This window comes from Macadamia integrifolia, unplaced genomic scaffold (assembly GCF_013358625.1).
Source record: "Macadamia integrifolia cultivar HAES 741 unplaced genomic scaffold, SCU_Mint_v3 scaffold3291, whole genome shotgun sequence".
Lineage (NCBI taxonomy): Eukaryota > Viridiplantae > Streptophyta > Magnoliopsida > Proteales > Proteaceae > Macadamia > Macadamia integrifolia.
Window position 1 is genome coordinate 1 of NW_024869369.1, and position 22,829 is coordinate 22,829.

The 22,829-nt window shown below is 37.1% G+C and overlaps 4 protein-coding genes across 6 annotated transcripts; 3 read left to right on the plus strand and 1 right to left on the minus strand.

Moving 5' to 3' along the window:
* The first annotated feature begins 6 nt into the window (after positions 1-6).
* On the plus strand, positions 7-3,792 carry LOC122067975 (disease resistance protein RPV1-like). Of its 2 annotated transcripts, XM_042631805.1 has the most exons (4): positions 7-198; positions 1,002-2,100; positions 2,320-2,607; positions 2,698-3,792. In XM_042631805.1, the coding sequence occupies exons 2-4, from the start codon at positions 1,036-1,038 to the stop codon at positions 3,643-3,645; spliced, it is 2,301 nt and encodes a 766-aa protein (XP_042487739.1). In that variant the 5' UTR covers positions 7-198; positions 1,002-1,035; the 3' UTR covers positions 3,646-3,792. The 2 variants fall into 2 exon arrangements, with proteins under 2 accessions (XP_042487739.1, XP_042487738.1); XM_042631804.1 differs by having other exon boundaries at positions 7-2,100.
* A 112-nt stretch (positions 3,793-3,904) lies between these two features.
* On the minus strand, positions 3,905-8,107 carry LOC122067979. Its single transcript, XM_042631809.1, has 3 exons — positions 7,603-8,107; positions 5,021-7,440; positions 3,905-4,579 (listed from the first exon to the last, which is right to left on the minus strand). Exons 1-3 carry the CDS (start codon positions 8,105-8,107, stop codon positions 3,905-3,907), a joined length of 3,600 nt encoding a protein of 1,199 aa, XP_042487743.1.
* A 7,957-nt stretch (positions 8,108-16,064) lies between these two features.
* Positions 16,065-17,322, plus strand: LOC122067977 (polygalacturonase non-catalytic subunit AroGP2-like). Its single transcript, XM_042631808.1, has 2 exons — positions 16,065-16,146; positions 16,258-17,322. The coding sequence occupies exons 1-2, from the start codon at positions 16,096-16,098 to the stop codon at positions 17,209-17,211; spliced, it is 1,005 nt and encodes a 334-aa protein (XP_042487742.1). The 5' UTR covers positions 16,065-16,095; the 3' UTR covers positions 17,212-17,322.
* A 2,153-nt stretch (positions 17,323-19,475) lies between these two features.
* Positions 19,476-22,821, plus strand: LOC122067976 (disease resistance protein L6-like). Of its 2 annotated transcripts, none has more exons than XM_042631806.1 (2): positions 19,476-20,574; positions 21,668-22,821. In XM_042631806.1, exons 1-2 carry the CDS (start codon positions 19,967-19,969, stop codon positions 21,834-21,836), a joined length of 777 nt encoding a protein of 258 aa, XP_042487740.1. In that variant the 5' UTR covers positions 19,476-19,966; the 3' UTR covers positions 21,837-22,821. The 2 variants fall into 2 exon arrangements, with proteins under 2 accessions (XP_042487740.1, XP_042487741.1); XM_042631807.1 differs by having other exon boundaries at positions 19,477-20,574; positions 20,847-22,821.
* The last annotated feature ends 8 nt before the right edge of the window (positions 22,822-22,829 follow it).

Genomic DNA, 22,829 nt, shown 5'->3' on the forward strand with positions numbered 1-22,829 from the left:
CCCCCCAAAAAAAAAAAAAAAACTCAATCGCAAACTTAATTCCATGAATCTTTGGTGGATAAATGCAACGACTCAGCAACAGTTTACCTTGATTTCTATAGTTTAATTCATATTTTATTGTGTAGAAGCATCACAAAAGGGCCTTTTAGCAAGTTTTTCAGCTTCACTGCTCCTGAACTCTGCCTTGGAAAATATTAGGTAATTATCTCTGGACAAAAGGTGAGATACTGAAAGTCAATGTTTACCAACCTCACGCCTCTTGTCTGGACTATCGTTTCTTCTTCTTGCTATATTATTGACAATGCTTCCACATATATGATGGATAGCTTTGGGAATAGAGGACTTTCTTGCAGGTTTCCCTGGTGGGATCGTAGCTTCTTTTGTTTTGCTGTTGATTGAAACCAAGTAGGAGACATGTTCATTAATGGAGCAATTCTTCCATTTACTGCAAAATGCCAGTCTCTCTGTCACTGCATGAAAGAAACCAACTGCACCTTATCATATGCTTTTTTGTGTATCAAGCTTTAATACCATTATTTTATCTTTCGTTTAGTTCACTTGAAATGAAACAACTCGGTTTAATTCATGAAATTTTTTAGAGACAATGCTGGTAGCCATTATACCAAGTCAGAACTTTTGTATTTGGGCCGCAAAAAATGTGACATATGATGGATTTGCCATTAATTTGAAGGTGGGGTTTGAATCCTACTTTGTGGTACAGTGGCATAGTTGTTATTCTTTTGCATAAAATGTATTCATATGTTGTGTCATATGTTGCTTGCCTTTAGTATGTGTATCAAATTCCACAAGGACTAATGAATCTCGGTGGGGACCCTGGGGATAAAAGAGAAAAAGAAGAATGTCTTTATTTACTTGAGTTTTTATGTGCCTATTGTTGCATTCCTTCTTCAGATTTTTGGTTCCTTTTCCCGTAATGCCTATTTCTTCCATCTTTCTACTATTTTGTTGTGTGTATCCCTGATTTAAATTATGTTTGACAGGCATGAAGCAGAGCTGATAAAAACAGTTGTTACAATGGTTTTGTCAGAGCTGAAAAAGACCTCCTTGGTCATTACAGATTTCCTAGTTGGAATTCAAGATCACATAAAAAAAATGGTGAAGTTGTTAGATGTTTCATCAAGGGAAGTGCGGATTGTGGGGATCCATGGCATTGGCGGCATTGGCAAGACGACTATTGCCAAGGCTATCTACAATGAAATATCTTGTCACTTCGAAAATTGTAGCTTCCTTGAAGATGTCCGAGAAACGTGTCAACAACACAAGGGGCTGGTTCAGTTGCAAAAGCAGCTGATCGCTAATATTCTGAAACGGAAGGATGTGGACATTACTAGTGTTGATGAAGGAGTCAATATGATCAAAGAAAGATGTTGCAATAAGAAAGTTCTCATTGTCCTTGATGATGTAGATAACTTGGATCAACTAAGAAAATTAGCACACAAGCGTGATTGGTTTGGTTTGGGAAGTCGGATCATAATTACAACAAGGGATAAACATATTCTAAATGGACCTGAAGTAGATGAGATGTATGAGCCTTGTGAACTAGATTGTAGTCAATCTTTTAAGCTTTTTAGCATGCATGCTTTTAGAAGGGACCGACCTCCAGCTGACTACATGGATATCTCAATAGATGTAGCTCAAACTGCTGGAGGGATTCCTTTGGCTGTTGAGGTCATAGGTTCCTATTTATCTGGCAAGAATAAAGCAGTATGGGAAGATACATTAAAGAAATTGAGAAAAATTCCCCATGATCAAGTCCAGAAAAAGTTGAGAATAAGTTATGATGGATTAGATAATGAACAGAAACAAATATTTCTTGATATTGCCTGTTTTTTCATTGGAATGAGTAAAAGAATTGCAGTTTACTTCTGGGATGCCTGTGGATATTTTCCTCAAGAAGGAATCGACATTCTTCTTCTCCGGTCTCTAGTAAAGATTGGTGTCAATGATGAGCTGAAGATGCACAGTCAGCTCCGAGATCTTGGTAGGGAAATTGTTCGTAGGGAAAATTTCCAGGAGCCGGGGGAGCGTAGTAGGTTGTGGTTCCATGATGAAGCTTGGGATGTATTGAAGACTTGCACGGTAGGATCTATATGCCTGAATGATACTTTCATTTTCTATGTTTCGTAACTGATAGGTATCTTTGAGATTAAACTTCAAATTTGAGAAAATAAACATAAAAAGATGAAGTTTAACAAGCAATAATCATTAAGATTTTGTTTTCATTTTTGAGAGGTGTGTAAATTTTTATTTAGGTGATAGACTTTAAGGTTTCCTTATTTGAGGGTCTCTTATTGGCAGGGAACTCGAAAAGTCGAAGGCCTGCGCGTTGGCTTTGGAAATGGATCGGAGAAGAATATTGTTACGAATGAAGAATTCGCTGAAATGTCAAAACTACGGTTTCTCCAAATAGATTATGTGATCATTGCAGGAGACCTTAAGCATCATCTTTCAAAGTTGAGATGGCTTAGTTGGAAAGGATGTCCTTATAATTTTACACCAACCAATTTTCATCCTGAAAAATTAGTTGTTCTTGATTTATCACGGAGCAAAGTCACAGAAGATTGGGAGGGTTGGAATCAGATGAAGGTGTCATAGAATATCTTTCTTCTTGTTTCTTATCTTCCATCATATACTTACTGAAAATTGATCTCTTGTATTTATTTTCTTGTTTTGCAGATGGCAAAAAAGTTGAAAGTTATCAATCTTTCAGGTTGCTATGACCTAATAAAAACACCAGAATTTTTACCCTTCCCACTTTTGGAGGAATTGATTCTTGAAGACTGTAGTAATTTGGTTGAGATTGACACATCCATTGGATATCTCAAGTGTTTGGTTTTCTTGAATTTGAAGGACTGCAAAAGCCTTGTAGATCTTCCAATCAGTATTTGTGGGCTAAATTCTCTTGAAAGTCTTATTATGAGCGGCTGCACTAAACTAAGCAGGTTGCCGGCAGGATTGGATTCATTGAAAGCTTTGAGAGAGCTTCAAATTGATGAAACTTCCATAGGACAATTATCCGATTCCATAGCCCTTCCAAAAAATCTTGAAATTCTAAGTGCGAGAAACTGTGGATTTTTGACTGTATTGCCTACTTTAATTGGCCGACTAAGATTCCTGACAGACCTTGCATTGGATAAGTCACAAATTGTTGTGTTGCCAGACTCAATTGGATCCCTCTTGAAACTACGGCGTTTGTCATTGCGTGATTGCAGATCATTGAGAAAAATTCCAGATTCAATTGGGCAATTGGAGTCATTAGTTGAGCTCAACTTGATTGATGCAGTAATTACAGAGCTACCAGATTCGATTGGTCACCTGAAATCCTTGATAGATGTTCAATTGGATGGAACGCAAATCATTGAGCTACCTGAGTCTGTTGGACTGTTGGTCAATCTTGAAAAGTTGTCATTGTCTGGTTGTAGATCATTGAGAAAAATTCCTGATTCCATTGCAAGACTTGGATCACTAGATGATCTTAACTTGAGTAGGACGGGGATTACTGAGATACCCGATGCAATTGGCGAGCTAAAATCCTTGACAGATCTTAAATTGGGAGGCACGCAAATCATTGAACTTCCAGACTATTGGATTGCTTACGATGCTGCAAGGCTTATCATTACATAAATGTGGATCCTTGAGAAGGATTCCAGATACCATTGGCAGATTGGAATCACTACTTGATCTTAACTTGTTCGGGACAAAAATTACAGAGATACCTGATACAGTTGGTCATCTAAAATTTCTCATTGATCTTAAATTGGATGGCACTCAAATCACTGCGCTACCTGACTCAATTGGGTCACTATCAAAACTTGAACGCTTATCTTTAAGCAATTGTAGATTGTTGGAAAAAATTCCACATTCCATTGGGAAATTAGAATCTTTATCTAAGCTGAACTTGAGCACAAGTGGCATTTCTGATATACCCAATTCTATAGGGAATCTGAGGTATCTGACTGATCTCCACATTGATAACACTATCCGAGGCATCCATATCTAGATCCATTTTTACCAAGGCCGGCCAAGATGTCACTGGTAAAGAGGTCTCAAAGCGAGCGGCAGACTTTGCCAAGAAATCCGCTACAGAATTTGCTTCACAAAAGCAGTGCGTGATCTTCCACACCACCCTTTCAAGGTAGGGTAAGCAGTTAATCCACCTTTGCCGAAATTTCCAAGGAATTTTCTTTTTCTGCAAAAGATGAACCACTGCGACTGAGTCACATTCAATCCATAAACTTTGCACCCCCAATCGGTTTGCAGCTTCAATTCCTGCAATAATAGCCTGGAATTCCGCCTCAAAATTTGTGCCAATTTGAATGAACTCTCTATAATTATATAACACTTCAGCCTTCTCATTGCGCAGAAGACCTCCCCCACCTGCTTTTCCCGGATTGCCCAACGAGCAGCCGTCAGAATTTAATTTGACCCATCCTGTTGGAGGAGTACACCAAAAAATTTCAAATAATTCTTTTTGCCGGCGTTGAACCCCTGAAAATCCCAACCTTCTAGCGCACATCAAATCTTCAATCGAAACAGCCACCCCAGAATGGGCTAGTGTCTGAGAACAAATTTCATTTTTTATTTTCAAAAAACAAATCTGCTCAGAAGAAGAGACTCCTTCATACCGCCTGGAATTTCTCTCCATCCAAATAAAAAAAGGGATTAACACAAACCCCTTATTCCACACCCCTTTCAATGACATTGATTTTGCTTGGAGTTTCCACTAAGAAATCAAATGAGATTCATCATAAAAAACTGGTCTTAACACACCAAAGCATTGACAGAACCGAGACCATATAGAGCTAGCAAAGCTACACTCATAAAATAAATGATCTTTAGACTCCTCCGACTTACCACAAAAATTGCACTTTGAGGGCAGAGAGACACCCCTCCTTTTCACATTCACATCTAATGCAAGTTTATTTCTGATCAATCTCCATCCAAAAACTGCTTGACGCGGTTGAATAGAGGACTTCCACACCAAAGATGACCAGCTCACCTTAGGCGAGCTTCTTCTACAGGCTTCCCAGGCTGACTTTATGGAAAAAACTCCTGCTGAAGAAGGGCTCCAATGACATTCATCCTCCATGCCTGAAATATAGATCAATTTTGCTTTATTTGTAATATTTTTCATGAAATTAGATGCTACCTGAGGAAATTCCCATCTAAAGTTATGGATAAAATCGCAGACTTTTGCCTTTAAATTCCCACTGTGACCGCCATCATTCAGAAGCATTTCTTCAATGGAGAGATGATCCAACCATCTGTCCTTCCAGAAATCAATTTTTTGTCCATTACCTACTGTCCACTGCTCATTTAAAGTCACAAAATTCCAAACTTTCTTTATCCCTGGCCAAATCGAAGAGGATATATGGCTAGATTTTAGAGATCCGTCTGCTTTTAGAAAACGACCCCGGAAGAACTTACTCATAGAGGACTCCTCATGCTTAATCTGCCAAGTCAATTTTGCTAAACAGGCAAAATTTACATCTCGCAGTCTACGAATACCTAACCCCCCTTCCTGTTTTGGTTTGCACACATTGTTCCAATTCACCACTATTTTCTTTGTAACCTCCATATCACCTGACCAGATAAAATTATGCATCCACCGCTCCACCAATTTAATAGAATGGTCTGGCCACCAATATACTGCAAAGTTATGTACAGGAATACTAGAGATCACAGAGCGCACCAACTCCACTCGTCCCGCCATTGAGAGCAGCTTACCCTTCCATCCAGCTAGCTTACTTTTTATCTTATCTAGCAAAGGTAACAGATGAGATCCTCTCACTCTTCCCTTAAAAATTTCCACGCCTAGATACTTCGTCGGAAGCCTCTCTGATTTTATACCTAACAGAGAAGAAATATATTGTTTCCTGTGGGGTGCCACCTTCCCAAAAAACAGACTACTTTTATCCAGATTGAAATTCTGCCCCGAAAAAGCTTGATATTTTTCTAGGAAATCTTGGAGATTCTTCACATATTTTGTAGAAGCATTCATAAAAATAAATATATCATCTGCAAAAAATAAATGAGAGGGAATGGACACACCTCGAGGTCCCGGGAGAGACTTCAGCTTCCCATCCCTTACTAGCAACTTCAAACCTCTGCAGAACACCTCCTCTGCCAAGATAAATAAGAATGGAGAAATAGGATCTCCTTGTCTCAGACCTTTGCCCACTGGGAAAAAACCCACTGGCCCTCCATTCACTAAAACAGATAACCTGGAAGAGCTAAAAAGAAGCTGGATCCAAGAGATCCATTTGTCCGAGAAACCAAACTTTACCAATGAGGCAAAAAGGAATTTCCATGATAAGGAGTCATATGCCTTCTGCACATCCAATTTCAATCCCATTCCTCCACCCCTCACAGCGGAATGCATAAGATTTGCCAGCTCCGAGGCCAGACTAATATTGGAAGAAATAATCTTACCCTTCTGAAATGCACCCTGCTCATCTGAGACCAATCGCGGCAAAAGAGGCATAAGCCTGGAGGACATAATTTTAGATAGAATCTTACAGAAAAAATTACCCATGCATATTGGCCTAAATTTATCCAGAGAGAAAACACCATCAGATTTTGGAATTAAGGAAATAAAACAGTTATTTATTCCTTTGGGCAAGTATCCCATTTGAAAAAAATAAACAACTGCCTTACCAAAGTCCGTCTCCACTATCTCCCAACATTTCCTAAAAAAATTTCCTGGAAATCCATCAGGACCAGGAGAACTATCAGGATCCATATCCCACACTGCTTTTTTGATTTCTTCTCTACCAGGAATCGCTTCTAGACTAGCCACATCTTCATTGGACAAAATTTTTGGAATACAATCTAGAAGATCAAGATGCTCTATAATACTGGTTGGTTCATGAAACTTCTCGAAGAAAGAGGCAATATACTCAGCAATTCCCCTTTGATCCAAGACCCAAGACCCATCCTCCCGCTTTAAAGCAGAAATTTGATTTCTCGCCCTCCTCATCTTCACAGAGAGATGAAAAATCTTGGAGTTGCAGTCCCCATTTTTCACCCATCTCAGTTTCGCCTTCTCAGCCCAAAGAGTCTCGTGTCTACGACTGGCAATCAGCAAGGCCGTTTTAGCATCAGCTTCTTTATTGAAAAGATCATCAGACATACCTGATTCTTCAATTGAGTCTTGGATCGATTTTAAAGCCTTCGTTGCCTGCTCTAACTCCATATTAATATTTGAAAAGGAATCATGAGCCCATACCTTTAACACCCCCTTTACTCTCTTCAGCTTTGCCGATAAAACATATATAGGGTCACCTTTTATCTGCATCTTCCACGCCTCATCAACCACTGAAAGAAAATTTTCATTTTCCATCCAAAATCCATGGAACCTGAATGGAATGTTATTCGGCTTTGAGACAATATCAGAAATTACAAGCAACGGAGCATGATCTGATACCGAACTCAACAAGACACGTTGCATAACATTTCTGAAAAAGTCTATCCATTTTTCATTACAAAAGCTGCGATCCAACACTGCTGCCACATGTCCTCTTCTCCTATTGTTTGTCCAGGTAAATTTTTTTCCAATAGATGAAATTGGTAATAACAAACAAGCATCTATCATCGCCTGGAATTCTGCCGCAGAGCCAAGGTTAAAGGTTCCTGGCCCCCTTTTTTCATTGGAAAACAAGGTTGCATTAAAATCTCCAAGAACAGACCATGGAATCGCAGAAGAAACCTGCGATTCCAACTCCAACCATAACTGGCGACGAACTACTTTGAAAGAACTCGCATGAACAAAAGATAAGCCAACCTTGCTACCAGGCCAGTCACACTCAACTGAAATATGTTGTTCCGACATTGCTTTAACAATTGGACGAGCTATCCCACACTTCCAAATAATCCACAAATTTGGAACCTTATTCTGCCTATTATTGTGAATAAAATCAAAAGAATAACCCAACTTATTGAAAAACAGAGCTGGAAATCTACTCACTTGAACCATAGGTTCAGCCAAGCATAAAATATCTGGGAAAAACTCCTTCACCAGCATTCGTAAGGCCCTTTTACCAGCAGCCTTCCTCACTCCACGAATATTCCAGAAAAAGACCCTCATGGATCACTAATTTGCCGCCGAACGCTTGTAAGACTTTTTAGTCTGACCACCACCCTCTTCTTTTGCTTCATAGCCGCCGCCTTCTCTCCATTTTCTTTCTCCCTCAACAGAGCTTCCCTATCCACAACACTCATGTCTGAATGCGTGATTGAGAGAAGACCCCTTGAGTTTAGATCAGAAATTGAGGGGTCATTATGCTCCAAAAGAAACTCCGCCGAAGGAAGAGGCTGCCGCCCCATCTGGTTACCACCTGAACGACCACGACCAGCCACCACCAGCCCTCTCCTTTGACTGGTAGAGAGTCTAAGATCAGGTCCCTGAACTTCACTCTGAGACCCATTCATCACACCATGGTCTGTGTCTTCAATGGGCGGGCAGGGAGGAAGCGGGTCCCCATCAAAGGATCCATATTCTAAAACCAAATCCGACCCATTCTCTAATGAATTATCCAATGGGTCTTGAAGAACTTTATCTACAGAATTTTGAATTTCAAAATCCTCTTCATTGACCAACGTGACAGCCTCTTTTCCAATTTCATTTGGAGTAATTAAAGGGGCTTCCAAAATTACTTGGAGATTTCCACCTTCCACCGAATCATGATGATTCCCTAAATTTTGAATGTCTTGATTTGCATTAATAAAATCCCCACTTAAACATGGTAACTCCACCACCGAGTTAACCCTTTCCGGGTTGACTCCATCTTCCACAAACACTGCCCCTGGGACTAATGCTGCATTGTCCTTGGCAGATTGCTTTGCGTCCTCTGCTTTCTTCAATCTACAAACCGATACTTGATGGCCCAATCGCCTACAGTACCCACATCGCTCAACATTGTCTTCGTACACCACTTTTTGACGAAAACCAAATACCTTAGCAGTACCTGGTTCTAATCTTTCCACCTGAACTTCGTCAATCCTCACAGCCGTCTCTGATATATCAATTTCAACAAGCACCCTTGCAAAGTACCCTTATTTCCTCAGAGCTTGTCATAATTTCCTTACTTATTTCCTCAGTTTATGGAATAGACTCTTTGAAGCCTAATGTTGTTGGACAGTTCTTTCTACTCCTATGGAATTTTCCAAGTATCTTTATATGATTATTTAATACGTATGTAGGTCCAATATGCTCCCCACCCTCCTCTTGTCTTACGTGGTCTCACTTGCACTTTTTCCGGAGGGATGAAGATTGGCATTGTTGGACGAACAGGAAGTGGTAAATCAACTCTCGGACAAGCTCTCTTTCGTATGGTTGAACCAACAACTGGTCACATTAGGATAGATGGTATCAACATCTCTAAGATTGGCCTTCATGACTTGCGGTCAAGGTTGAGCATCATCCCACAAGATCCCACAATGTTTGAGGGGACTCTAAGAAGTAATCTTGACCCACTTGAAGAGTACACTGATGAACAAATATGGGAGGTGAGATTTTTTTTTTTTTCATTTAATGAATAATCTATAATCTGTGACAAATATAGGATAGATATATTATGCTTACCGATTATTCAATTACAAAACAAACACATTAAATTGATTGGTTCGGAAAAACATCTTTATGAACTACTTTCTCATGGTATTGTTTTTATTTATTGTTCAATTTTTTAAAGCCTTCCTATTGAAATATTGAAATGATTTCATTGGATGTAATGGATCTCATTGGGCCAAGTTTCTCCTAAGAGATTCTCTTAGTTACGACTTGGAAAGTGCATTTCCAGTTGGCACCCTTTGCTTGGTCATTTCATCTTTTGCTTATATCATCTTTAACACTCAATTTTATGCCACCTTGAATAATCAAGCAAGGTGGTAACTTGATATAGAATTTTTTTTTTTTTTTGTTTTAGGTTTTAGATAGATGCCACCTCAGTGATGAAGTTAGAAAGAAGGAAGGGAAACTTGATTCTTCAGGTTAGTTTTCTCCTTTTCACTCAATATAAAATTTTTTTCAACATCAATTTATCCATGTGTAAGGGCACAACCCAACCTCCATTCCCTCCAACAACTTTTTCACAATAAATAAGGGAAGGAAAATTAATGAAAATGAGATTCCAAATGACTAACTTATTTTCATATGGTGTTTGATATAGTGATTGAGAATGGAGAGAATTGGAGCATGGGTCAAAGGCAACTAGTCTGTTTAGGACGAGTATTACTCAAGAAGAGCAAATTGTTAGTACTCAATGAAGCTACTGCATCAGTGGATACTACAACTGATTATCTAATTCAGAAAACACTTAGTGAACAATTCTCAGGGTCTACTATCATCACAATCGCACATAGGATAACATCAATTCTTAATACCGATAAGGTCCTCGTTCTCGATAATGGTTAGTTGCTAATTAGTACACCGCAATCAAATGGGTTTAGTTGAATTTGGTAATATGACTTCTCATAATTGTTTGTGTGTGCTTAATCAGATTGACATGTTTTCTTATCTTAACCAGGTCGTGTATTGGAATACGATTCTCCAGCCAAATTGTCACAGATCAAGTCCTCGTCATTCGCAAAGCTTGTTAAGGAGTATACTCAAAAATTTAGTTCTTAGTTTTTGAAAAGCTAAATAAGTAGGTTTTGAATGTTTAAAGTAAGGAGGCTGTATTAAAATGAAGTGCGTTTCTATTTTGAGCATGATAAAAATTTGTAGGGAGATTGAAGCTGCCATAATCATTTGAGTTTGAATTGGCATTCAGATAATGGGGGAAGAAAAGAGATGAGAAGGGAAAAAATGAAATACTTTTGTTCATGCATGTCTATAAACCTCAGTGGATGATTTAATAGTCCAGTTGCATCTTTAGATTGCCACAAATATCTGTGACATGGTACATTATTAGAGCGGACATATTATGGACAAGTAGAGCCTGCCAACATCTCATTCTCACCTGTCTAATTTTAGCCAAAATAGAGTTGGCCAAGTGAAAAAATAAATTTGTAAAAAATCAGTAAAAACTACAATTTTGTAAGAAAGAAATGATTGGTAGAAAATACAAGTGAATATTCCTACACAAGGGAGGGAATATGCTGGAATCAGATTCTAAATGTTGATATGTGACTAATAATAATAAACCATTTTTGAAATATAAATATAGTTGAAACTACCACATCATCCTTCCATTGGCTTAAACTTAGTGCCAGTCTAGAAAATCCCCCTAGAGCCTGCTAGCTGAAAAAGTTTTACAATAAAGCTTCTAGAACATAAATTGGCATGTAATGATACAACCTAATTGCACCCAAGCTCAATAGCTAAGCCTTTGCGGAGATCTACCCACATTAAGGCCCAAGCCCATAAAGCACATTTGGCTCTAGACCAAGGTATGACCAAGCCCCATCAACATTGTGACTCAAACCATCAAAAAGCATCAAAGAAATTGGCCCAAACACTTTTGCCCAAATCCACCATTAGGAGTCCCTAAGAGATTATTTTAAGTTCCTCTTACTCTTCCATAAGTCAAGATATTTCTCTTCCCTTGAAAGCTACAAAGAAAACCCACATGGAAGCCATTATTTATCTTAAAACAAGAATCAAAGTATTAAGTCTTGCATCAAGGCATTAGAAGACCTCAAATTTTACATCAAGGCTTAGCTAGCTAGGCTAGCGTGCTACTCTGGCTTGCTTCTAAAAGTGGAGCTCCTTTCTAATAAGCCAGCAAACCTAGATAACACAGCCTGCAAACTCCAGTCTAGTAGATCAAATCTCAAATCATCTCATTCCCCAAAGGCACCTAGCAAGAAGACGGATGCACGTGCTAATGCTCAGTGTATGAGCATGCTAGCATGAAGACATTGCTTGTTGGATGGATAGTCTATTTTATCTTTTTTCAGTTGTTCATGATCAATCGAATAGAGTAATATGTTTCCCGGGAGCAAATAAATTTCCGTATGTTATTTTACGATACAAATTAAATAGTTAGCCCGACAAAGTACTTTTATGATATAGTTATTCCTATCCTTTCTTCTATCTCCGATTCTATGTAACGCTCCCACTTCTCATCCTGAAATTTTTTTCAGAATGATACAATGTTTTGCATTCCCACTTGAAAAATGGTTCATCCAAAATCTGATCAAAATAAACAATTTGATATTTGATCATGTTTTGAATAACAAAATCCATTATGAGATCGAAATTAGATATCTATAGCTTGCACACTTTGCTTTTCTACTAAAAGGGGAAAACTTTCCGTCTATTGCATCTCAAGATATTAATGACCTAGAATTTATGCCCATATGGCGTCACCACTTAACAATGAACTGGTAACGGAGTGGTTATTGTAACTTATTGGATCATCACAATCGCATAAGATATATATGCAACAGTAAGTGCCTCTCAAGTATGAGAAAAGTAAATAACAAAAATTCCTATTACGAAATATAATTGGTGGTAAACCTATTCGAGAATTTCGCTGGATCAATGTTCAACACATTTAGGTACCCGCATTTATGTTTCCATTCCAATCTTCATTGAGGAAATATACAATGTGACAACACTAGAATAGAGTGCCCAAGTCTATCCATATTCAAAAATGAATAATGACAAATGTGAGCAATTAACATAAAAAATTATAACAAGCACATAATAAAATTGTAATAATTAATTTAATCAAATTAAAATGGCTTTGATGGCTACATACATCAAAATTTCAATAAATCCAAAATCAAATGCATGCAAAAGGCTATCAGGAGGGTATTTGGGGGAACATGCTAAAACCCTATAGGAGTTTGATTAATCCTATGAGGATAATTGAACCTTCACCGTGTGGTGAAGGTAAACTTTCTCCTCTCTTAATTTTTACTTTTGAATTAGTTTTCTTTTCTATGCTTATATTTTTCTAAGCAATTCTTTCTATGATTAAATTTCTGAATTCCCCTCCTCTCAAAGTTTTCCATCCATGGTTATGCATTATGATCTGAAAGTCTCAAAATTGGTTCCTAGAGTGGAAATTTGAATTGCTCCTAGAACCAAACATCTAGAAGGTTATTTAGATATAAAAAATGAATGGCTTAGGTTCTTCACAAAAAAATTAATTATCTTCTTAATTATATAAACCATCAGGACATCAACTTTTTGATTCATGTGTTTTTGTTTCAGAAATTTTCTAACATCCAATTTTTAGTAAGTTAGGAATGTCAGAAGAATTAAATGATCTATACCACTTTAGAAGGGGAAGGTTTAGGTCCCTTTAATTGAACACACTTTTCTTAGTCTCCTTTTCTTGTTTTTGTTTGCAATTAACATTTTGAATAGGAAATACTTGTTGAGCTTGCAATATATTTTGGATTATGTATGTCACTATTTTAGTGGGCGTATTTGTAGAAGAGAATTTTGATAATTTAGTTGTTATATGTATCTTTCTAGCAACCTTTTCGGGCAGTAAATGCCCTTTTTTGGTTGCATTAGGGCTTCCATAGTTGAAATAATATGTGAATTTTGTTATAGGTAGAGATGGGCATAGAGTTGAGTGGGGAAAGGTAAGGTTACCAACATGCATAGTGAGACCTAATTTTGGTCTCACTTGATTGAAAAGGTCATACAAGATTGAAAAGGCCACAAAACAAGTGCAAGCCATGGGTTTATACCCACTTGCCATTAGTAAGAAGAAAATTTTTATGGCTCACACTTAAATATTTACATCTTGGAGTGCTGCTCTATTGAGATTGTTTGTTTGGACGGGAAGGTCTCACTTTTGGTTAGACACATGTTTGAAAAAAGAAATCAAGTTCCATCTTTATTGTATGGCCCATCATGATAGGGTTTATACCCTTTAATTCTTATCAAAATTGTCAACAATAATATCTCAATCTTTAATGCCAAAATTACCTCTTAAACCCGGATAAAATGAATCCATTGTAAAAATAAACTAATGTGCACAAAGTCACTATCTCCAATGTTTTTAATATCCTCAAGCATCACCTTTGAGCACATGGTGCATGATTTGTAGTGGGGTTGAATCATGAACATTGGGAATCTGGTGTCCTCACAACACAACTAAAAGGCTGCAACTTGGGGTCCGTTTGATTTTGTTTCCAGAAACGTGTTTTTCTGTTTTCTATGTTCATAAACGAAAAAAACACCCAAAAAACCGTTTGATTTCTCTGTTTCATTTCATTTGATTTTGGAAATAGAAATAGAAATTTATGCCTATTTCTATGTCTAGAAACAGGAATGGAGAAATAAGTTAAACTTATTTTTTTGTTTATAGAAACAAGTGGGAGGGATAAAAATTGTGAAAACCCTGATACGTTACTCAACTTACCCCCAACCCCAACCCATTGTTGAAACTTCTTACTATCCAAATGTGGTGATTCCAATCTGGTTGTGCGAAGCTCACAGTTTCAGATTGCCTTCATCCTTTTGAAGCTCATCTCGATGAAGCGTACCTACAATTCCATTGTCATGCCTTCACTCGTGAATTGCATACCTACAACGTCATGCCTTCACTCGTGTTTTGGACCCAACTACACTGTTGAAAATGTTTCGCGAAACTAAAAATCAAACACCTTTCTGCAATTCCAAAAATCATTTTTTAGCACCGAAATGGAAAAAACCGTTTCTGCTGTTTCTAGACACAAAAACAGCATAGTACTCAATTATTTATTTATTCATTTATCTTTTCTACAAATCAGTAAAAGTATATATTAATGAGAATAAAATTTACAGGATTAACATCTAGGTATAGACAAAGAAATATACATATCTATCCAGTAGTCTGCTCTTGTTAGTCTTTTGTTTTGCTAATGGGTTGAGCTTCGGAGACTTGAATGGCTCTCCTTTTTTTTTTGACGAGAGTATCAGCTATAACATTCACTTCTCCATGGTAATGAAAAATTATCCAATGATGCAAGAATATACAAGAGATTGATTATTTGATAACACTAGTTACCATAGCATTTGAATCACTTTCAATCCACAATAACTTGTATCCCTCTTCTTTGGCTCTGATTGATAATTCTGCTCCAAACGATTGGGTTTTCTCTCCAACTATTTGAATGAAAAGCATCAAAATTCTTTGCCCATGGATTTTGGTATAACTTTTATTGATTTTGAAGGGCCGTCGTCATGGTAATTGTGGACAATGGATTGGGATCTCACCATAATTTCTGGTCATGTACTCATGTATACCATTAATGATTAAGTTCTTGAAGCTTTATTTGAGTAAGAAAGTTAAGCTTTTCATTGAGGGGTATTTACGGTAATTAAATTTTTAAGAGCTGAAGGGAAGTTGGAAGTTTTCTTTGCTCTTTTTTCTTTTCTTTTTTTCTTTCTTTTTTTTTCTTATAGTTGAAACTCTTTGCGTCTTTAAAAGTATCTAAAGCTGTGTTTGGTAGCAAGAGATGAAAAAAAAAAGTATAATTTATGATAATTAAATTGTACTTTTTTCTTGGTTTAGGAAATTCTCTTTGTGTTTGGCATGTCCTGAACCAAGAGAAGATTTTCTTTTGAATTTCAAAATTCGTTCTTTTGGTGTCAAAAAGAATATTACCAAAAACTCAAGAAAATACAAAAAATTTTCTTTTCCTTTCTTCTAATAGTAGCCAAACATACATACTTTTTTATTTTTTACAATTTCATTTCTTTTCTTCTCTTTTCTTGATTCTTTTTTCCTTTTATTTCTTTTCTTCTCTTGTAAAGAGAATTTTCACTTTTTCATATGGAAAAATTATATCTTACACCATACGTTTGGCCACTTAGGGTATTGATCCCAAAAAAAAAAAAAAATAGGATACTGACAAAAACTCCCCCCCCCCTTCTATTCGTTGGTACTACAAAAGTTTTCCCAATCTCGATCCTCTATCAAACGGGGTGTCACCGCACATGAGGGAGGGCCAATGAAGTAGAATCTCCATTCATCTGACCGGTCTGACCCTGTGTCAGATGTAATGGAGATTCCACTTGATTGGTCCTCAAGAATCCAAACTCAAATTTTCATCTATATATATTCGAACTCTCCTCTCCATGCAACAAACCCAACTCATTCTGTTCTCTATGTCAAATCCACCATGACACATCCCATTCTGGTGCTTGGATTTTTGATAGTATCATACTTTTGTGTGAGAAAAATGATTTTTTTTTTTTCATTATCCTTTCATTTCAACATTGTTAATGCTTGTTATTTTTGAATCTTCCTATTTGGTTCATATTTTTTCTCAATGAAATTTCAGGTTTCTCAAGCTGAAAATGCCTTCTCACATTATTGGGAAGAGCATATTGGTCTTCCACTCCCTCCACATTGGTTAGCTACAAAGGCTTCTCCATTAAGCCTACATCAGGTGGCAGCGTTTATGAAACTTATAGAGAAAAATGAATTAGCTTCCCACCTGCATTCGTTCTGTAAGCAGGCTAATGTTGCTTGTTCTACAAATACACTAGTGAATAACACAATGGAAGATATAACCCTGCCACAATTACCCCAGTGGAATATTGCCATAAAGATTTATGAAACCTCTCCAAAAGACACACCCCTATCAATTTCCAGCAAAGATGGATTGCCCTTTTTCCGGGAATCAATGGTGAAAGAGGGAGGTTTCATGTCTATCCCTGATCTTAGAGACCCAATGTCATATATATCATTCTTACCGCAACCTCTGGCATTAAAAATCCCATTTTCCTTTGCCCAGATTGATGAAGTAAAGAAGCTTTTTGATGTGGTAGATGAATCAAACATGGATGAATATATTCAAGACACCCTACAGACATGTGAAAAGAGCACCTGCGTGACTTCTGCCGAGGATCTCATCAATTTTGTTGTCGAAAAATTAGGGCATCACATACGTATATGGAGTACTGAGAGTATTGAAGGATCTTGTGAAAATGTCACAATTGGAACCGTGAAACTCATATACGGAAACCTCTATGAACCACCAACCTTATGTCATAGTCAACCATTCCCATTTCAGGTCTATTATTGTCATGTTTTACAGAAAGTAAAAGTATATGCAGTTGATATACATGCTAAGAAAAAAGTGAATCATGTGATCATGGCATGCCACTATGACACATCAACCTGGAACCCAAACCATCAAGCTTTTAAGCTACTGGGTTTTGGACCTGGTCAAATTGAAGTCTGTCATTGGATAAACAAGAATGGAATGGTCTGGACAAAAAATTTAGGTTGAGCAGCATTTGAAGATAAGATTATCTTCCAGTTCTCTTGTTTGTGCTATCTGTTACTAATTATGATATTTGAAGGATAAATGATGACCTAGTTTGGCTCGATTATTTTGTCATTCAAGTTCCAATGAAATTGTGTTCTTCAATTTTACACATAATAGAAAAAAAATAAAAATAAAAATAAAAATAAAAAAACTCAGCCCAACCCAGCTATTGCACACCCCTTACCATTGGTGAACAATTCTATAATACAAAAGGAAGCTAGAATGATCATCTAGTATTGTTGAATAAGTGCCTAGCGCACTTGATTGCATGTGGTGCCTCGAAGCCCATTGCCACTAGGAGGTATTGGGTTAAAAGGTTCCTAATATTACGTTTGGTTAGAATGGAAGGGAAGAGGAAGTCAACTGCGATGTCGTCTTCATCGTGAGCCAATAGTATGGCTTCCAAAGCAACACGGAAAATGAATAAATTCCCACTATTTGATATATAAGAAATGGCCTGGTTGATCACATGTCAAATTTTTTCTCCACAAATTTAATCCCTTATAACAAGTACCACATCATTTAAAGTACTGACCAATCCCGATCGTTTAAAAACTGAACGTGCTTGATCATTTATTAAGGCCTTGATTTATATGACTCCTAATTCTTAATTCCGATGAATATTGTTTCACAAGAGCAGATTGGGAGTAGTGCGAGTAGAATTCTGCTTGGTTATACCAATTTGATTTCATGCTCCCAGAAATCAGACGGAACCCCCAAAACAAGTGAAATTCCATTTTAGAGTCCAGATTCTCTTTCCACATGGGGTCCTCTCAGATGGATAGTTACCAATGAAACAGAATCTCTCTTGTTTATAGTTGTGTCTATCAAGAGGCAAATTCTGCTTGATTGGTAACTATCCATGCGGGTGGAGAATCCAGACCCAATATTTCACCACTTGTTATATATAATAATGGAAAAATTACATGATTACCCACTTCTGGGTTTCTCTTAACAAAATTATCTATCAAAAGTTTCAGTTAACAAAATACCCAAAATTAGGTTTCCCTTTATAAAATTACCCACTTAAAATTTAAGTTAACAAAAATACCTAAAATTGAGTTTGGGTTTACAAAACTATCCACTCAAAGTTTTAGTCATAAAAAAATACATGATTATATGTGGAAGATGAAGGTAGTTTTGTAAACTCAAACCTGATTTTGGGTATTTTTCATGGTTTAAAGTATCTCCGATACCGATACGATACCCTCCGATACGTATCTTAAATTTAGCCGATCGATACGATACACACCGATACGATACATGAAATTTTTAAAATCCTTTCGTATCGATATATATCCTATGATACATATCGATATGCACCAATACACTATCGATACGTACTGATACTCTATGAAAAATATAAAATCAAGGTGAAATATACGTTTTGGTATGTATCAGTACGTATCGGTAAGTATTTGTATGTATCGATTGATACATATCGATGAGCATCAGTACATATCAGTGAATATCGGTATGTATCGATCAGTACATATCGATGAGTATCGGTATGTACCGATACAGTGCGCTACGGTCATATAATGGCCAAGATGGGTATTTTTTCAAAAAACACGATTTTTTGAGGTGTTTTTGTTCCAAAGTTGCTGTCAGTCATATTTCTCTCTAACTAAAGTGGAAATCAAGGTTTTGAACAAGGATTTTACATTTATGGGACAACTACAAACCTGGAATTCTTAGTGCGATACCTTCAATTTAGTGTTTATGCATAGTACATGTTATCAATAGTTTTTTTTAATAAATTTTTAATGCAAAAGTGTTTAAAAAGGTGTTTTATATCCATTTATGTATGTATCTTTAGCGTATCTCCGATACGATACGATACCCTCCGATACGTATCTTAATTTTGATCGACCGATACGGCGACCGATACCGCGACCGATACCGATACTTTAATCCTTGGTATTTTTGGTAAATAAAACTTTGGATGAGTGGTTTTGTAAACTCAAACCTAATTTTGGATATTTTTGTTAACCAAAACTTTTTGTGGATAATTTTGTAAAAAGAAACCCAAAAATAGGTAATCATGTAATTTTTCCTATAATAATCTACCCTATTCTATTCACATAACCAATACCCAGATCATGATCAGCTCAAGCATGTATCACAGTTAGGACTCTGGCGTTATATGGGAGACTGGTATAAAGATTTGGGATTTTTTATTCACGTTTCCTCTTAATAATTAACATTTGAAAATTCGTCTGAGATTTATGTTCGCCGCCGGCGCCAAACAACCGGCAAGGCCAGGCTAAGAATGGATACTCGCAGGGAAGAGGGCATGGTTCTATGACCCTGTTATTAGGAGTGTGGCTCACCTACTTATATCATACGTACCATATCTCCCACCCACCACCCCAGAGAGACACCGCAATGGAATCTTCTGACTCTCCTCGTCGTTTGCCCCAGTGGGTCCAACGGAGGAGGTCGTACGCCTACGTGGCTTGTGTTTTCCTTCTTTTCTTCTTGTGCTTCAGAACCCATCACAATAAGGGTGGAACTGAATTGGGTTTTCATTCCTAGCTTGGAAGTAACGCAAGGAGTGGTCAGTGTTCACACTGGAGAAGAACAAAAAGGAGCAAATCTCATTTAGTCAAGAAGAAGTAGCAACTATGAGCTGTTCTTCATATTGTTTCTGTAATCTGTAATCTGTAATCTGATTCTGATCAGATCAGCTTCTTCCTACACTTGAACAGAGAACATGTATTACTACTTAATCGGAGGGGTTCTGGTTCTCTTTCTTGTTCTGATTAATAAGTTCTACAAGAAGCGAACAGTGATCAATGCCGAAGAGGATACCACAGCAGCAGCGCCAGTCCTGGACTTGGTATCATCAAATTCCTCTTCATCATCCACCAATGGAGGACGGCGTTATGAAGTGTTCTTGAGCTTTAGAGGTGCAGACACTCGTACCAACTTCACCGATCATCTCTACACTGCTTTGGTAGATGCTGGAATCAATACTTTTAGGGACGATGATGAGATCCGAATTGGGAGAGAGATCGGTTCAGAGCTTCTCACATCTATAGAACAGTCGAGAATTTCCATCCCAGTTTTTTCTAAAAATTACGCTTTTAGCAAATGGTGTCTCATCGAGCTCGCTAAGATAGTTGAGTGCAGAGAAAAAATGGGTCAGATTGTGTTACCCATTTTTTACCATGTTGAACCATCGGATGTTCGAAATCAGAAGGGGGACTATGCGAAGGCTTTCAAGCAGCACCAGAAGCGTTCTGCAAGAAAGATCTTGGAGGAGTGGAAGGGAGCTTTAAGAGTTGCTGGGGCATTAAAGGGCTTAAACGTAGAGAATAGGTAATTTCATATAGTCTTCGTTTAATTTGACATTTTGGGTTCGTTTTGGATTTGAACATGTTAGCAATTGATGTCCTTTGTTGCTAGATTTTTATTACCTCTTCTTTATTTATTTTGATCTGTTAATGGGATTACTTCCATAGTGGTTAGCTATGGCATACTTTTCTGCTATGATTCCCTTCATATGCCATTAATTTCTGTTCCAGAGCCCCACAACCATTGATCCATCTTTTCTTTTAATACCAAACTTGACAGTCATGAAGATGTTACAGGGATGTGAATATGACAAGGTGTTTTGGCAAACAAGCCTGGAATGAAGTTCCATCGAATCACCAAAATTCCTTTTCAAGTAAATTGTTCCTGACACCTTTTGTATGTTTCCAATAGATTGATTGCCCCTGGCCTGGATGCAGATTCACACAAAGTGATGTGTGGGTATTACTTATTTGTTATTCCACATGTAACTTTGAGAACAAATATTGAACATTTTGATTAGTTTCTAGACCAAAGGCATCAAAGGTTATTTTCATGACTAAATGTTATTTTCTTTCTTTGGGTAATGGCATAACATTAGATATTTCTACTTGTAATTGTTGTTAGGTTATAATGACAAATTTGACTGCAGAAGACCAAAGAAAGAAAAATGAAAAGAAAAGAGTTAGTTGTATAAATATTGGATGAATTCCCTAACTCCTTGGTTATTGCCTTAAATTGGACCGCTTTCCTTTTTTCTTTTGGGTTTTAAACAGATTTTATTTTCAGAAAAAAGAAAAAAAATTACGAAGGAGAGAAAGTGTGTAAATAATACACTATCTACTGAATTGATGTTTTGCACTATTTTTTAGACTGATTCACACAAATAAAAGAAACAAAATGAAACTCCTTAAGCTGGTTGCAGCTATCTATTGAATTGATGTTTGAATCTCTGAAGGTTCTGAAGACAATTGTCGATGGATCAATTTCCTAAAGGTTTTCAGCACCATAAACCATCACCAGTTTGGACTTTAATGCTTTTATTTAGATCATTGCATTCCAAAAACTTCTGCTTCCTGGATCAATGCTGAACCAAGTTGACTTCTAATGCATTTTCCAGCGACAGATCTTTATTGACCGGAATGGACATCTATCCACTTCCCACCATGTCTTTGTTTTTATCAATGTTAATTTGTCCACAAAAGCAATGCATTCATCCGCGCTACAACACATGGGATGTTAAGGAACCTTACTTAAACATGGTATGTGAAACATCTCTCATTTCATAACTCAGATTGTTGTATTTTTTTAAAAATTTCCAACATTTTTCTGTCAATAAATAAATAAATCTTTAGGATCTAATTTTAACCTTTCAAAACACATGGTCTACTGGTACTTCCAAATATTGCACCAACTATGAGCCCATAAAACTAGGATTCTATACATAAACAGTTAGCTTCAAAAAACCTGTTACCAGATACCTCCAATGCTGCGGTTTTCTTCTGACCTTTTCTTTCATGTTGATGTTCAAATGAAGCATATATGGTTTTGTTCTGATATCCCCACATGGATCAAGAGCTATAGAAAACTATTTTGGTTGCTCTAATTTTTTTTCTCAAATGGCCGATGCCCCAAATTAATATTTTCCACAAAACCAGTTCAGGTGGGGCTCCAATGGTCCAACCTTTTCCCATTGATAATTTCTATCTCTATGGCCTTCACCTCTTGTATCTATAATCTTTTCTTTAGCATTTTTCTTTCCTTTGGTATTCTGTCTAGAATTCTAATGGGTATTTTCAGAATTGACTTAGCTTTCTTGTGTGAAAATATCTCCCTTACTACCTTGAATTGCATCTCTGTTGTCTATCAGGTCTTCAACTATTCCTAGATTATGGTGACATGACTTTTGTCTAATAGGTCACCCATTGTCAAATTCAAGACTGTCCAAATGGATGCAACTTTTCCATTTACATTTCTCTTCACTAAACTTTAGTCAAAAAATTTTCTTTCAAAATATCTCCTGTTGTTGTTTTCCTCCAAAATACCCTTCCACGCCTCCTGGGAAAAAACCCTGCAAAAGCTAGAGTCATGCCATTATAAATCAGAGGGATAGCTTTTTCCTTGGGCACTCTGGTCCAAAGATGCCATGTTTGCCACTAACCAAGCATTGTTGAATCTCTCAAGATCCTGATTCTGTCTTTTCCTTAGCAGCAGGAAAGGAGACTATCTGTCTGCCTAGCTTTGGTAGATTCCCCACCCCCCCCAAAAAAAAAAAAAAAAAA